This window comes from Balearica regulorum, chromosome 3 (genome assembly GCF_011004875.1).
Source record: "Balearica regulorum gibbericeps isolate bBalReg1 chromosome 3, bBalReg1.pri, whole genome shotgun sequence".
In the NCBI taxonomy this organism is placed as follows: domain Eukaryota; kingdom Metazoa; phylum Chordata; class Aves; order Gruiformes; family Gruidae; genus Balearica; species Balearica regulorum.
Window position 1 is genome coordinate 3,366,226 of NC_046186.1, and position 18,101 is coordinate 3,384,326.

At 42.3% G+C, this 18,101-nt stretch overlaps 1 protein-coding gene across 1 annotated transcript in view; it reads right to left on the minus strand.

The window, feature by feature from the left end:
* RP1L1 (RP1 like 1) overlaps positions 1–18,101 on the minus strand; it is a 29,462-nt gene that overhangs the window by 6,462 nt on the left and 4,899 nt on the right. The window contains exon 2 of the mRNA XM_075749986.1: positions 3,506–3,671. Coding sequence (XP_075606101.1) covers positions 3,506–3,671 — 166 coding nt within the window. The remainder of the gene's footprint in view (positions 1–3,505; positions 3,672–18,101) is intronic.

Genomic DNA, 18,101 nt, shown 5'->3' on the forward strand with positions numbered 1-18,101 from the left:
TGCATGCCAGGATGAATAAAGTATATATACAATGCAATTTCATCTCAAAGTTTCTATATTTTATCACATTGTAACTATCCCTTTATTTAACTGTGCAAGTTTTCATCCTTCTTATTCAGTCAGGGAAAATTACACAGAGAAGTGACGCTCTTACTTAGATAGAGTTCAAGTGTCACACATTTATTGTGCATCATCCACTTCTCGACTCACATGCCAGGAAACACAGGTGTGGTCATGTAGACCAGAGAAGCGCTCAGTCCCTGTAGGGATGTGCCACTGTGAATACTTATAATGCTTATTAAAACATAAAGAACAAATGGAAAAGGAATTGTAAGCTGGTGATAGTTACAAAGAGAAATATTGGTAGTTATAGAGGATAGTGTGTATCAGTGATAGTAAGAGAATTTTAAGGATTGTAATCCAAAGCATTTCTCTGTGGTGCAGTGCAGTGATCACAGAATCATAGAATGGTTTGGGTTAGAACAGACCTTAAAGCCCATCTAGTTCCGACCCCCTGCCATGGGCAGAGACATGCTCCAGTAGCCCAGGTTGCCCAGAGCCTCATCCAACCTGGCCTTGAACACTGCCAGGGAGCCAGGGGCAGCCACAGCTTCTCTGAGCAACCTGTGCCAGGGCCTCACCACCCTCACAGGGAAGAATTTCTGCCTCACATCCCATCTCCATCTCCCCTCCTTCAGCTTAAAGGCTTGTCCTGTCCCTCCCTGCCCTTGTCAACAGTCCCTCTCCAGCTTTCCTGGAGCCCCTGCAGGGATTGGAAGATGCTCTAAGGTCTCCCCGGAGTCTTCCCTTCTCCAGGCTGAACAAGCCCAACTCTCTCCCACCTCCGTGCCTGGCAAGATTATGGAGCAGACCCACCTGGAGACCATGCTCAGGCACATGGAAAATGAGGTGATTGGTGACAGCCAACATGGCTTCACTAGGGGCAAATCATGCCTGACAAACTTGGTGGCCTTCTATGATGGGGTTACAGCATCGGTGGATAAGGGAAGGGCAACTGATGTCATCTACCTGGACTTGTGCAAGACATTTGACACTGTCCCGCACGACATTCTTGTCTCTAAATTGGAGAGATATGGATTCGATGGATGGACCTCTCAGTGGATAAGGAATTGGCTGGATGGTCGCACTCAAAGAATTGCGGTCAACGGCTCAATGTCCAAGTGGAGAACAGTGACAAGTGGCGTTCCTCAGGGGTCAGTACTGGGACCAGCAATTTAACATCTTTGTTGGCAACATGGACAGTTAGATTGAGTGCACCCTCTGCAAGTTTGCCAAAATAGCAAGCTGTGTGGTGTGGTAGACACGCTGGAGGGCAGGGATGCCATCCAGAGGGACCTGGACAGGCTGGAGAGGTGGGCCCATGCAAACTGCATGAAGTTCAACAAGGCCAAGGGCAAGGTCCTGCACATGGGTCGGCGCAATCCCAAGCACAACTATAGGAATGGATTGAAAGCATCCCTGAGGAGAAGGACTTGGAGGTATTGATTGATGAGAAGCTCACCATGAGCCAGCAGTGTGCACTTGCAGCCCAGAAAGCCAACCGTGTCCTGGGCTGCATCAAGAGAGGCGTGAGCAGCAGGTCGAGGGAGGTGATCCTGCCCCTCTACTCCACTCTGGTGAGACCCCACCCGGAGTACTGCGTCCAGCTCTGGGGGCCCCAGTACAGGGGAGACATGGAGCTGTTGGAGAGAGTCCAGAGGAGGCCATGAAGATGATCAGAGGGCTGGAGCACCTCTGCTATGAGGACAGGCTGAGAGAGTTGGGATTGTTCAGCCTGGAGAAAAGAAGGCTCCGGGGAGATCTAATTGCGGCTTACCAGTACCTGAAGGGGCTACAGGAAAGCTGGAGAGGGACTGTTTATCAGGGAGTGTAGTGACAGGACAAGGGGTCATGGGGTTAAGCTGAAGGAGGGTCGATTTAGATTAGAAGTTAGAAAGAAATTCTTTACTGTTAGAGTGGTGAGGCCCTGGCACAGGTTGCCCAGAGAAGTTGTGGATGCCCCTGGCTCCCTGGAAGTGTTTAAGACCAGGTTGGATGAGGCTTTGGGCAATGTGGTCTAGTGGAGGGTGTCCCTGCCCATGGCAGGGGGTTGGAACTAGATGATCTTTAAGGTCCCTTCCAACCCAAACCGTTCTATGATTCTATGATTGTCTCAGCCTGTCTCCATAGCAGATGTGCTCCAGCCTCTTTGGCCTCCTCTGGACTCTCTCCAACAGCTCCGTGTCCTTCTTGTCCTGAAGACCCCAGACCTGGATGCAGTACTGCAAGGGGGTCTCAGCAGAGTGGAGTAGAGGGGGAGGATCACCTCCTTCAACCTGCTTGAGGCAGGATCTGCATAGATTTCTTGAGCTCCCAGACCCTTCATTTCAAGCAGAGTACATTGCTATCATGCTGTCTTGCAAGATATGCATCTATCTTGTTTCTAATGCATGTTTTTGTTCAAAGCTTACTTTTATATATCTAGACAACCACATGCCTCTGTAGTCATATGGATATGTACCTGAATGGAAGGCTTTTTTGGACGGAACTGTTAAAAAGGGAGCGCACCAAACAAGATCAGTAGTACATGAAATAGCTTCTATCTAACCATCCTTACACATTTGAATTGATATATTTGCTCAGTCTCTTGATGGACAAAGCTTTAGCTTATTCCCACCTGCTTCCTCCCATTTTTATGTCTCAAGCAGTGCATGTGGGATGCCTCTGTCCTTAAGTTTCTACAACTAGTTGTTAACACATGAGTGAATCTTTGCTGGCTCCTGGTATTGAGAATGGAGGGAAACAGGTGCACCTCCAGACTACACTTCATTTCACCCTAAAACAAATCCCTGATATGAGTGAGATGAATTCCCCTCTGCAAATAAGAAGCTTCTCTCCATAGGCTACCAAGGGAGGCTGGTTTAATTACCTGTGACCTTAGATAACTCATGATGAAGTGCCTAAGAAATATCATCCTGAATAACCCATATTCCTTCCTGAACATAACCTTTCCATAAAAACATGCTTTGTTCCCAAAGGGCTACACAGCAGCTGTAACCTGCAGGAGAAACTGAGTGTCCTGCCGACAAAACCAGGGCATCCTCTGATGCAGGCAAGTGCAGAAGTGTAGGCGTTATATGACAGACAGACAAGGGCATAGAGGATTCGTGGGAAATCTCAAGGGTTCGGGGAGTCTCAGAGGCAGACACAGGAAAGGAGGGAGTTCTGGAAGGAAAAGGAGACACAGAGATATGAAAGAGGAAGGGAAGTCAGCCAGACACAGGGAGCATGTAAAAGAAAGACTGGAGGGTGTAGGGAGGAAATCCTAGAAGGAAACCAGAGAAAAAGAAGGGGAGGATGGAAAGGCCTGGGAGGCAGAGAGAGGGAAGTACATTTTGCACATGAAATCTGCGCATTGGGGTAGTACAATAGGCGCCTGTAATCTCCATGTTATGGGACACAGGCCTGGAGACGACTGTGCAACATGCCCCAGAGTTTTTCTTACTTTCATTGTTTTCATGGACATTGTTGCCGTTGGAACGGGGAGCCAGGTCGGGCAGCTTCTCCACCGAGTGTTTCCTCAAATTCTCCATCGATACAGGTTTGAACGGCTCCCGGCCGACGCAGACCAGTATGCTGGGGCAGTGAAGGAGAGCCTGCATGCTGTCGATCTAGAAAGAGAAGAGCAAGTGAATCACCATGAGCCAATAGAGCAGAACTAGATTCTTCCATGTGCAGAATCAACTGACATGTTGATGTCACCTAAAATAAAACAAACACGGTTCTGGAGAACTTCAGGGTCTACCAGAGCCTGTGGGCAGGCTCTGTCGCAGCATTCTTCTATTGAAAGAGAGGAGTGCTATGTTTTAACCAGATCTGCCAATATAGGGAAGGGATGGGAGAGATTGCCTAAGGGAGAAGATATCTCTTTTATTGGAAAGTTTTAAATCTTCTGGGACAGATTTAGGCATGATCAATGTGGTAGTGAGGAAGAGGGTGGAACTGGAGACTTCTCAGTTTCCTTTATAGAGAATTATACTCTTTAATTCTAATTTCCACATGGAACAGCAATTATTACCTGGTAAATTCTGCATTCCAGGTTGGCTACTAATTCTCTTCCTTCCTCTGCTCAGGAAGGGGTGAGATCTGTGACTTCTCCCAATATTACATCAAATACTGTCTCAAATATTACCTCAAGTATTGTCTCAATTCTGGACAACATAGGACATCGTCCCTCAGTGCGGGAAGTGTCTGTGAAGGACTCACCACTCCTCCATGGAACCCAGGCTTACACATTGCCTCTCCATCTTCACCTCATGGCCTGTTTCTGGATTACACATCAAGCCCTTCATGTCAACTGCAGCTAGTAACAGGGAGCCAGGCTAGAGATGAGAGGAAGTCACTTTTACCCAAATACAATCCAAACACAATGTTTGCCTAGGATCTAAAGGAGCTGGAATCAGTCTTGTGATGAGCACTGGCTAGACAAAACCTGGACTCCTATTTTGCTTCTGCAATCCCTTACTTGTAAGACTGAAATTAAGGTCTCTGGTAAAACACTCAAAGGAGGGTGAGAGGGCTCTCTTGCTGTCTGAGAGGGCTTTAGAGATGGCAACAGATGCCAACATCTGGCAGCTTTGTGCTCTCAGGGGTCTCCACAATCCAGCTAGGATGTTCCTTCCTTCCTTCTCAGACTGCTACATCAGGAGAGCATCCGTAGTGCATATGAGGACTCACCAATAAAAAGTGACGATGCAATGGTCTACCAAGATGTTAGCTAGCACCAGTGGTGGGCTGAGCACTATCTTGTCTGTAAGATGCACCCTGACCTTACTGTGTCACTTAATCATCAGCCCTTTAACTAACAACTGGGTATGGAACAGAGCAAATCTCAGAGGAGCTGTGATGACAGTCCTGCAGTTGTCACACATGTCTGGCATAACAGAGCATGAAGAAAGGACCTCATTCTCTACATATTGCTATAGCAAAGGAATGAAGAATCAGAGCCCAAGCCCTTATTGTGTGAAATGCCTCTGGTATTTTCTGAGATTAAGTTAGTACCACTAGTGCTGTGAGAGGTACCGAGATAATCATGCTGGATCTTCTGCAAATAAGAGGAGGGTGAATGTGTGGAGGATGAAAGAACAAGACAGAATCACACTCGAGATCCAGTTAAACACTTCTGGTAATTTTTCTTACAGCAAAGCATGTGGCAGCAACTTTTTAGTGGGAATACACTAAAATCCCATCGTCTTCTCATTATTTTTTATTTACTGTTTGTACTATAACAACACTTGCGACCTGAGGCCCATTGAGTTTGTTGCTATAAAATCCCACAGCAGGAGAGGCTCTGCTCTCTAAACCTCACATTAAACACAACTGTGTGTAAAGCAACAAAACTGCGGCGTCTATGTGATGACTACCATGAAACAGAAAGAGAAAATAACCCACAAATCTCAGTCTATCTTTGTCTACTGCTTGTCATTTGTCAATAAATCCACTTCTAGTCCATATATTGCTAAAGGAAATATCTTTCTAGCTCACTTAAAAGTTTATAGAAAGCCTATAATTTAATAAATGAAATATATTGAGTAGGTTTTTGCCACCTGTATTTTTCTTTTCCTTCTTTACTTTCCTGGGATATTATTTTTCTTGTCTTTTTTATTCCTTTAGTAAGATCTTTCTCTCTGTCCTCAGACAAGTAGAAAAAAGTGAAGGTAAAAAAGGAGAAAGAGAAAAGGAAAAAGAGGGAGAGAAACAAAAAAAAAAAAATAGACATGAAATCTCTTCCAACCCTAATTTAAAACAATCTGTCTTTAAACCCCCACTAAGTTTAGGAACTATTCCTATTTATAAAGGACATGTTTTCAGTGAAAGCTATTTTTTGCCCAGGACATTTTCTCACATGGTACTCTGTCTGTGTATAGATACTTCAATCACACTCATCACCGCCGCGTTGTGTGTGCAGAAAATAGATGGTGCCAATGACACAGCTTCAGGAATCAATGGAGCTGAGCCAGCCGAGTTATTGAATTTATATATGCTGCACAAAGCAAATAACTTTCATATGGAATACGCTTGTGTTATGTGACTTAAAATAAAGAGTCTGTCATGTAGTATTTCTGGCATCATCCGCTCTTTAGCAGTGTTTATACCTATAGCATAGTTTTTCTTCCTAGTATCTTGCAAGCTTAATCTCTTTGAATTAATAATTTCTAAATTTGGGAAATCAGCACTTCATAATGCTTCAATGTTAAAAACATTTTGGTAGTTGTAAATGTAACTGAATTTTTCCTATGGGTTAAATAAATGATTTTTCTCACATTGATTTGGCTTAATGCAACATCCATTTTGTCAGGGCAGTACAGTGGCATTGGGATAATAGTTCACCTCAGCTTGCTTAGCACAGAACTTTCCCACACTGCTGCATGAATCCCATCTTCTCAACAGCACGTCACTGCCTGGGCTATACAGAGGACATCTGTCTTCAGGGCAACCAATATGGCATTTTTTTACTAGTGCTGAATTATCTCTCAACAGTATGTCCCCTCCTAAGTGTTTAGCAACTTGCACCTCACTCAGTGTGTCCCAGGATGAGGTCCCTGCACTGCTGCTCAGATTTGCCTCTTTTTAAGAAATATGTAAAAGTTAGAATTATAGAATCTTTAAGGTTGGAAAAGACCTCTAAGATCATCAAGTCCAACCGTCTTTAGTCTTATTTCTAATGCGAAGGGACCAGATCCTGGACCTGCAGGCTGCCAGTGTCTACTGTTGCTCCTGAATGTGCTGAGTGAAATATTGACCTCATTTCAACAAGGGGCAGAATTTCCCCTTGCTTTTCTGAAATCTGCATCACACTGGTTACAACTAGGGAACAACACCAAAACTGGGAGCTTTCTTTTGCTATCCTGCAAGAGAAGTGATGCTAGTGGTCTGTTTGGATATAACAACCACCAGACAAAGAGTTATTACAAGTTGTCAAACCATATTTTCATAGAATGGTTTGGATTGGAAGGGTTCTTAAAGATCATCTGTTTCCACACACTTTCTGTCATTGATTTTCATGCTGGGGGAGGAATCAGGACATCAAACAGAAAATTGGTGAAATGGCTCAAGAGATCAGACTGCAAGATTTGGCAATAACACCATGGCAAAAAGCATACATAGTAGCTATTCATATAGCACATGAGCCCCAGAGGAAGAGAATTTATGTTAGATCTTATTAAATTATGAGAAAATAATCTGATGTTGAATTGCTGTTCAGATGGGTAAGAGGTGGGAATGTTCTTGCAGAGAGGACAAGAGGACAGTATGAGTTCCAGCATATGGGATGTTGTCCAAGATGTGCCTCCCTGAGCATGTTCCTAGGCTAACTCTCAGGAGTTATCTTACTCTTCAATGATTTGTCCTGGGGACTTAGTCTTTGTACAACGCTCTTATAAGCAACTTCTGTAAAGGAACATATAGTCATCATGTCTTTTAGATAAGTTTAGAAAAACAGGGAACAGGCATCCTTCTGTAAATGTTGAAGACAAAGGACAGGAAGATAATAGCCAGATTTTGCTTCAGATTTTGGATATCTAAAAAAGTTAGGTGTGTAGGACTGAGCTAGTCAACCAAGGCTGTAGAAAGGTAAATTCCTGTACTCTACATTGGACATCTCTCCTACTGTGAGACAAATCATGTTCTCGAGATGCCTCTTTCTCCCTTGCTCTAAGAGCATCTTGGAATGGTTAGGAGAGACATAGACATCTAAAGACAGATTAACTCCAGCCAACATAGCTCTTCAGTAGTTATCAGGAAGCATCATCTGAGTTGAATATTGAATATTGGTCTACAGGGTCCCAGGCCTGTGCTCCTTCTTGAGGGTCATAATATTTCAATGAGTTGTTGCTATTAATACTATTTTAGGAAATCTGTTGTTATTAAATTCAGCTGTATAATATCACATGTGGCATAATCACAATGTAAGTAAAATATTTGTCCAAACATTACAGGTCTGGCCTGAAGCAGGGAGTCTATCACTACAGTAAAAATTAAATTATTTTAAAGGGCCCTTTAAATTCCTTGTAGTCGGTGAAATCACAGGACTACAGAGGCTGTTGTTGTCTGACCTTTATTGTATTGGATTATTTATCTATTTCTTTATACAGGAAAATCTATTTAAACATAAGAAAAAACCTTTTTCATTGTGAGGGTTGTCAAACACTGGAACAAGTTGTTCAGACATGTTGTGGAGTCTCCATCCTTGGAGATATTCAAAATCCAGCTGTACACCTGAACAACCTGAACGTAGCTGGACACCTAAACAACCTGCTCTAGTTGACTGTGGTTTGAAAAGGGAAGGTGGATGAGATGATCTTCAGAGGCCTCTTCCAACCTCAGCGATAGAGTGATTCTGTGATTTGTTGCAGGAGGTGGTTGTTATTTTCATATAGACATCAGCCTGATGAAAAGTGTGGTGGAACTCAAAGAGTAGAAGGCAGATGTTCTTATCTATCTTAACTGTCACAATCAGTGGAGAAAACATAAATGCCAGCAGGGTAGGATGTGTTTCATTCTAAAGGAGCAATAAAACCTTACTTAGAATCATAGAATGATTTGGGTTGGAAGCGACCTTAAAGACCATCCAGTTCCAACCCCCTGCCATGGGCAGGGACACCCTCCACTAGACCACATTGCCCAAAGCCCCATCCAACCTGGTCTTAAACACTTCCAGGGAGCCAGGGGCATCCACAACTTCTCTGGGCAACCTGTGCCAGGGCCTCACCACTCTCACAGTAAAGAATTTCTTTCTAACTTCTAATCTAAATCGACCCTCCTTCAGCTTAACCCCATGACCCCTTGTCCTGTCACTACACTCCCTGATGAACAGTCCCTCTCCAGCTTTCCTGTAGCCCCTTCAGGTACTGGTAAGCCACAATTAGATCTCCCCGGCGCTGCCTTTTCTCCAGGCTGAACAACCCCAACTCTCTCAGCCTGTCCTCATAGCAGAGGTGCTCCAGCCCTCTGATCAGCTTCGTGGCCTCCTCTGGACTCTCTCCAACAGCTCCATGTCTCCCCTGTACTGGGGCCCCCAGAGCTGGATGCAGTACTGCAGGTGGGGTCTCAGCAGAGTGGAGTAGAGGGGCAGGATCACCTCCCTCGACCTGCTGCTCACGGCTCTTTTGATGCAGCCCAGGACACGGTTGGCTTTCTGGGCTGCAAGCGAAAGGACATATTTGGTGCTTTCTTTTAAGGTGGGGGGTAGATCAGAAAATGCCCCAGTGAAATAAAATGGTGGCTACCAGTTGGTCAGCACAGACTTTTTCCAATATTAATTTTTCCTTTGTTTGCTCAGAGATGCCATTATCTTTTCTGAGCAATAGCCTGTAAGGAAATCCTTCTGGTAAACAGATTCCCCACTTTCCTCAGGCTTCCACAGCAAGATTCTTGAGTACCCGTGCCAGGATACCATATTACAAGAAAACAGTATTACATCCCCGTCCAATTTAGCCACAAAAAAGAAACTGATTGTGAATACTTGAAATCCAGTGATCACCTGAAGGAGTTGTGATGAAGAAGGGAATGCCCTGCCCTATGGTTTCCCCGTTAACTCATCATGCTTGATTGTAAGTAATCTTTTACAATCTAGGCTTCTTCCTAGGATGATGGACAGGGTACAAGGCTGTGTCCCTCCAGACTATCCCTGAAAGCTGAGCAGGAAACATCTAGCATATTCATATAGAGATAGCTAGAAAGTCAAGTGTCTTCATTTGCAAGCTGAATTCCAAAAGATGGTAACTTTAAGAATAATCTATGATAAATGAACAGTCAGGAATATAATGGAAGAAAATTAATGGCTGATGATAGAGATCTTTGATGGGTTAGGAAAGAGTTCCTTTGGATTGCTTAGACCCAGTTCAAGCTCTCCTTTGAGTTCCCTCTATGTAATTACCCTATCATATGAGCTCATGGGAAGGGTTGTTCACAGTTAAGGCACTTGAAACTCAGAGACAAAATCCACTAAACAAAATTTACAGGCATCAGTCTCTAACAGTTTGTACTCAGTGAGCTGAAATAGATTCCCATTAGAGTTTTATTGCATAACCCCTGAAAATAAAATTAATTTCTCTGTCCTACTGTAAGGCCTGATCCAAATCCCACTGTGACCAATGGAGAGAAACTTATCGACCTCTATAGAGTCTGGTTTAGGAACTGTGAGGATTATGCAGGCTGTGAGTGAAGTTCTGGACCAGAAAGCTGAAAACTTGTTGCCAATACTTGCTTCTGTTGAAGTATTTTTGTTCATATCAACCAACTTCTAGACCACAAACCACTGTGGTGTCCTGAAGACAGGTGCTGCTTTGTGAAAAAAATTGCAATTGGCTGTGCTTTAAATCTATATGTACAGATACTTCCAAGGAAATGTCAGCTATGTCTTTAGGTTTTATTGAAGTCTTTCTACTTCTGACAATAGAATCGTGATTTTTCAAAGCAGTAAAACTTTTGTTTACTTGTATACTTCATTAAGTCATACTACAGGAACTCTCTGTCATGGAGAACTATGTCATGTATGGGTTGGTTCAAAAAAGCTAAATGTTCTTTCCAATAAAAATTGTTTCATAGATGTTACTCTAAGCCCCACTGGGGAGGTCATCATGTGCGAGGTGGAAAGAAAGGACATTCCCTCTCCTGAACTACGTCTTTTTTGTCAGGTTGGGTGCTATCTATTGGACGATGGATTGTCTCCATGAATGTTACTATTCAGTACCTTGCACAAAGGGGCTGTGATCTCAGCAAGGACCTCTAGGTGCTACTGCAACACAATTAATAATGAACTGTCATCAACATGTAAGCAGAAGACAAATATAATATCTCTAAAATAAAGAATCTGTTGCTTGTTATGGAGAATACGGTATCTTCTGTCTCTTCCCAGAGAAGAAAGAACCTTCGTAAACCTCACTCACCTCAGAAGCTTAATATAGATACCACTTTCTGATGAAGGTAAAATGTCAGGAGATACCCTTTGTTTTTCCTCTGCTGGCTACCAGCCAAGCAAAGACATTTGAAAGAGTCAGGGAGAGAAATACAGAATGGGGAAATAATGCAAGGCAAGACTAAGATCACAAATCCATAAGCTAATCCACCTTACAAAGAAATGCAGAGATGCAAGGGAGAAACAGGAAAAGCTTGTAACAGACATGTTCAAGAAAAGGCTAACGGGCTGAGTTCATTGCCTATCATGCTGACTCATTGCCTCATTTCCTTGTGCTCTTTCATCTGTTCCCTTTTGTTCTTCATTCAGACTTACAACTCTTTGGAGTGAGAATAGCCCTTCTGTTTTGTAGTTGTACTTCATTCAGTCCAGGGGAATCCAGGCTCTGAACTGGGTTATCTCGGTTTAACCATAATGAATTTTGTATTTTATTCATGCAAATAACCGATTTGCCCTTCCCTCCCCCAGCCTTTGCACTGGAGGAATTAGAGAGTGGTTCTTCTGGGGAGTGGTTTTTTAAAGCTATGCTAATCTGTTGGTCAGAAGGTGAATCATGGGGTGTTGCCACTCCATGCCCACATACATATTAGCAAATTAGTTGAAGAAAAGAAGGTGGAAGGTGTAGAAAAGTGCATTACTTGACCTCACTTTCTCTAACATCAGCAGGGGCAACCTCCCCCACACCCTACCACAGTGGAACACCCCTTTCCTCATCTGTGGAGAGGCTGGTGAACATGGCATGGGTGTGTATTTGATGAGCAGCCAGAAGACTCTCCCCATCACATCAGAAGTAATGTAGAACAAGTGCTAATACTGAACTTAAAGTAGGGAACTATTGCACAGAAATGGATCTAATCCTCTGCAAACTGCAGCACCCAGACAATTAGTCCAGAAGAGAGGATGCAGCATCCCTTCCTCTCCCACAGCACACCAAAACTCACACAGTCTGCTACACACCACACCAAACCTCATGTCTCAAAATCCACATGCAGGAAGTAGGACAGATGCCAGTGTCCTAGGCTCCTGCAACGGGTAATCCACTAAACATAAATTACACACTGCTACATTTATTTGATGCTTATACCACAGGAATATGGGGCAGTCCATTGCTTCAGATGCTGAAATGCAGCAATATAAGATGATTTGTCATGCTAACACTTCTAAAAACATCAGCATCTTCTAGAACTGCTCAAGCATGGGCTGTCTAGTTTTCTGTTTTGACCACTGTGTAAAGCTGCATGAAAAATAATAGCTTTGGGAGTTGTGATCTGGAAATCAGGCCATGAAGCACTCAAACAGCCAAGTAAAATATGTGAAAGATAGAGGAATAATGCACTGCACTGCTTTCTCAGTCAACCACAGGCAAAGATCATATTTAGCTATTGCACTGCTGGCAGCTTTTCCTGGAGTACCCACAGATGCCTTTTCCCTGTGTGTGACACTTTGCACATGCACAAAGAAAATGTTCTGTGTTTGGCCCTGGGAATAGTCTAGATGAAAGGCTCTTTCAGCAGATCAGGAGAACTACTTCTATCAGAAGTTCAGTGGCCATTGGAAATCATTTGGGTAGCAGCAGAAGAGAAACACTACATGGAAAAAGGGAAGGAAGAGGAAAGACTGAAGAAAAAAAAAGGCATGAAGAAAGCAGAAAAAATTTTGAGAAACAGCTGAAGAGGACAAAAAGGGGAAGAAAACTGATTTACAGCCTGATTCAGTTTGGAAGATGGGCTCCTAGGGTCGTGTGGGAGGTGCCACAGCTACTGCCTCTGCAGAGGATGAGCTAGTTCCTGATGAAGACTATGGGAGACTTCCTGAGGACTCCCACTGAGTGCTGGATTGATTTGGGGAGATGCCCACATCACACTGACTTCATATGCAAGCTTTTGATGGCCTTTGCCTTACCCACCCACCCTGTCAGCTCAAAATGAGGTCTGAGACTGTTCTAGTTGCAAATCAGCCAGAAAAACAGAAAATTGCTGTTAAGCGTGCAAATTTCAACACAGAAGAGAGGAAGACATTTCTTAGAACATTTTTGCTGCAGATATTTTCCACCTTCTGACATTCTCAAACCTGAGCCCATCACCTGCTCCTTTGGCACTGGGTCCATTAAATCCGGTCCATCCAACATCAGCATTTGAAAATCATGAGTCAGACTAACATCCACCCCACCCCAAGCGCCAGCCCTTATCCTCTCTGAGAGTAGGATTAGCTTAAAAATTGACAAGTCTTGAAAAATGCTAAGCATTTGGTTCTTGTGATTAGCCTTGTGGTGACTAGTCAGTTGGAAGGATACGGTTCATGAGTTCAAGCTTTTCCCCATGGCCAGAATTTCTCAAAACTTACTCTTTTTATATGATGAATATCTACACCATGGATGAAAAGTTACTCCAGTTGGAAACTGTGAGTGGAGAAGGAGAGCACAACATAGATGTGCTCAAACTAGGTGTAGGAGCTGGGATATAAACCCTGCTGCCTCTAGGTCAAGCTCATAGATCCATATGGCATTGTTCAATGGTCTTACCATCCTGGGCGTCTCTTAGCATAAACATATTTGCATTGTGCTTGGTTAAGCACTATGGATACAGCCTATCGACTCCAGAATCTCAGGGCATAAAGAGAAACACATTTAGCTGAAAACTCTCATTTAATTAAATAGTTTTCTTGTTATTGAGTCTGGGGTTTCACTCTCAATTTGCTTAACTGAAGTTATTTTAGAAAAGATGTGAGTTAAAAGAATCAGACCTTGCTAAGGGTTGCAACAGAATCCTTCGAATTCCCTGTTCAGGGCCCAAAAGGAAGAAGAAAACTGATGAAAATGCAAAACATCCTCTCTTTTCGTCTCCCAATATTGATAAAAACTGCAAAACCTGCATTTGGAAAACCAGATTTCCCTATGAAAAACCCCCAGTCTTTCCTGCAAAAATTCTTTGCAGAACCAATGATTTCTACTTAAAGTACTTAAAGAAAATTCACAGTTTTTCCAGGAGAGGGTGGAATTCTGCTATTCTTTGTATGCTAGGTAAATGAATAAACAGAAGCATCATGTTCACAAATATTATTGCATATACTCAATAATATGATTGGAAATGTCTTTGCCCTGGATTAAATTCAAAAGAATTAGGAAGTAATTACACTTTGCTACATTATTATGAAGGAACAAAATCTCCTCAGGCTAAGGGAATCATTTGCATTCAGTATATGTTAGATAAGAATGTATTAGATTTGGTATATGTTAGATAAGAAAGTGGCTAGCACACGGGGTCCATTTAACTACATCTTGTAAGGCACTGGGCCAAATGATTTCAGGGCATCGCAAAGGTTCATAAAACACACCTGGATATGAGTCTTCTTATGGATCAGGTTCATGGAAAGTTTTGCTGAGGTTTACAGATCGCTTGTGTAAATCTCATTGGAGTCATTGTGGTTTTGGCATGGAATCAGAGAATATTGAACCTGAAACCTGTGGTTTGTTTTTAGACTATGAGTCACACACATGGTGGGTGGAAAGTGGTACAGCTCACTTGATAACGACGGTTTGCACCAGATGAGGGGCTGAAGTTGGTTGCAATTATTCATACCTGAACACAGCACGAAAGCAAGTGTCACAGTGATTATGTCAACATAGAACTAGAAAATTAACTATCCCAAGGAGGGAGATTATCACCTTTCTTCTCTTATTGTTTATATATACACACCATATTTTAAACCAGCTCATTTGCCTCCATGTAACCCGTTTCCTTCTTACAGTTCCATCAGGGTCTTGATGACACCTGTCATTAAGACAGATGAGCTTGGTAGACAGCCCAAGCATGAGTGGCCTAGAGGATGCCTGCGGGCAGTCTACAGATGTCCTAGAAATGGCTATATGGATGTGTAAATCTGAATCAGGAAATATGTCAGACAAGTCTGTTTCCTGACCTTGCACTCTAAGGTCGCTGTAAATGCAGTCATTATTATCAAGAATGATTTAGTAATAATAGTTAGGCCAATACCATTACTAATAACAACTAAAAAGATAAGTTCTGTCTTTACTGCTAAATTAAACAATTCTGTATCCAGGGCACTCAGAGTTGCCTGTAATGTTAAGTTGTTAGAATGGTCTTTGATGCATTTAAAGCCTGGAACAACTGGCACTGTCCCAAGCAACTCCTGGGTAGATCTGTGAGTTAACATCTGCCTAAGAAGCAACTTGAACATGACCACCCAATTTTGGAGGCTGTGGGAACTAGACCCTATTTTGGAGGCTACATAGTATGAGTGTGTCATGATAGTGCCATTTGGTGGTGGGGCCAGAGTATGCACCCTGATACTATTCAACCTACTAGAATACCTGTACCCCTTGGTGCTACTTCTGGCTTAGGAAGATCTTAGCCTATAGGTTGCTGGAGACTGGGAAGATACACTGGGGAAGGAATCACTTCATATGGGCCCTTCTGTCTTTCTCCAAGACTGCTACTACTGGCCAATGCCAAAGATGGCTTGATTTGACCCAGAACGGTTAGCCTTGCCACAGCATCTACTGTGTCTTGTTTCAAACTCTATGCAAACACAGAAGAAAAATGAGGGTACTTACCCCAAGGAGTTTCTAATAACTAATCCTTTCAAGTCTTCACTTAGTGGTGCCTGAGGAAGCATTCCTTAACTCATGATTGCTCCCTTGGTTAACTTGCACAGTAATTCTCTGATCCCTCAAGGAAATTTTGTTGCATACAGTGCTCATTCTGTAATGTTCTCACTTGTAGACAATAAGGCAAAAGAGAATCTTTCTGGTCATCTACCCTGCCTTTCTACATAACTGACTGGATCAGATTCACTCATTAAATATAATAACTTACGGTCAGCCTTGAGTGCGCCTAAGAAAAAAAAAAAAAACATGTAAGTCTTGGCCTGACTCCAACAAACATAAAACTAGCCACATCCCTTGGAAAACTCTTCTGACGGTTGATAAATCCCATTTGAGAAGCTGATGGTAATTGTCACCAGTAGCCATAAACTATGTAGACTATTTGCCATAACATAATGTGGTTTCAAACGCCATACAAGGAGGAGTATTGGATTTTAAGGAAGAATATGGTTTTGCTTTTGTTTTAATTTAAGACAATCAGTAAAAGGAAGGCCTAGTGATTCAAGAATAAGTGCAGAAATCAAGACATCTATGACTAGACACATAGTCATGTTTCTGGGCTTCTGTGACTTAAAGAAGTCTTAATGACTGTTCAGCTGGTGGGCTCTGGATAGTTGCCATTTGTAAGGGAAATCCTCTGTTGCTGTACAGTTGCTGTCATGTAATCCTACACGTCATTTTTTATAGTTTAATTGTCTGTGAGGAGTTCTGGCCTTTCTATGATCTCTGTCTGCCTCTTTGCCCCTAGAGGCATTCTTCCCTCTCCAGAGACAGACGGTGGGGATCTGCACATAAGTGCATTCTTCTGTGGCTTAGACCATGAAGAAAGAAAATCCACTGGGTTGTATAAGAACTTCCCAGAACAGAGATGAAAGTCCATCTGACAGAGAAGATAACCTACTCTACCTTCTTTTATCGAGATATCTGCTCTTAGTAGCACACTTGGCTCATTTTTGTTATAGAACTGATGTCCCCAGTAAAGACTAGGAAAACTGCAATTTTCAACTGTCTCATCAGGCGTGTGATCTTCAGATGTAGAGTTCCGTGTCTTATGTTTGCTAATATTTAAATATCTGTAGTACTTTAAAACAAGTGTATGAAACCTCTGGCCTCGGTTAATTGCTCCTAATTTTAGGTGACTAGTCTGAGTCAGTCTTCCAATCTTCTTCTATAATCAATAAAGACAGACCAACAGGCAAAATGAACCCACATCCTAAATGCCTAGTAAGCTGATCAGATTTAGATTAAGTCCAGGTCTGTCTATCTTTTAGTGCACAAACTTGCAAAAACAAAGTTTCACTGGCAAGTTAGTGACATGTCAATGTTAACCTAAATAATAGATTTCTTTATTTGGGCACTATTTCCAGTTAATCACCTGGAAAACAGAAACTAGTGTCTTGACATGAAAAGAACTATATGATTTACACTTTTTACTTGCTGAAAATTTAACTGATTTTTCTAAGCTAAAATCACATTAAATTTCTCTCCAGTCCCATAGTCATTAAATTACTATTTTCATTTAGAAGCTGACAACAAAAATCCTGGTTAGTTTGGGAAGGGGGACTCTTGGCCTTGCTGAAATCAGTGCCCAGATACTTAAACATCTATTCACTTCAGTGGGACTAACTCTTCCTTGCTAGTAGGCAGTCCGCTTGATGGTTAAGAGTAAAAATATTGGTTTCACCTCATTCAAGGCTTCATGGGTTAGAATGAAAATTCCAATAGAACCACTCTGGATTTATACTAATATTGGAATCAAGATCTTTCAATCACTGTTTCTACTGACCTGAATTTTTCTTAATTTTTATAGGCTAATTTTGAATTCATAGCACTGAAAAAATCTCTGACCCAAGAGCAATGAAGGCCCCATAATCCAGGCCATAGAAGAAACAACCAGAAAATAGACTGACCTTTCCTGGGAAGTTCATAAACTACAATTTTGAAAATACGTGAGAGGTAAATAAGCAGACAAATGGGAGCAAGAAAAGACAAAATAACAACAAAATAGGTATGATCACAAAAGCAAGAGCTCTGCTGGCCTCCGATGGATCTTGATGCTACACCACCACCTTTGGCCTTCACGATAAATTTCATCTGTATTAGGATTCTGCATAGCTGCCCATGACCTTCTTCTGACTTTGTTCCATGAGAAAGAAAAACGGGTAAAACGTTCAGTTCATTGACTTCATGAAATCACTAACATTTCTTCCTTTTCAGGCAAAACCTTAGGCTAAAAACAATTTGAAAAACTTGAGACAAAATGAGGGCTGTAAAAATAAATGATACAAGTTTTGTCTGGAGAAGAAAACGTACTGATGCACAAAATCAGTGAGATTTGCAGTCCAAAATGTTTATTTCCCTGTGAATTATGATTGAATTAAACTTAGAGGATTACTGGAAACATTTATGGAGTAGGTGAACTACAAAAGGAAGACAGCACTTTTCTCTGCCTTTTCAAATGAATACTACATGAAAGGAATAAAAAAAACCCAACCCTGC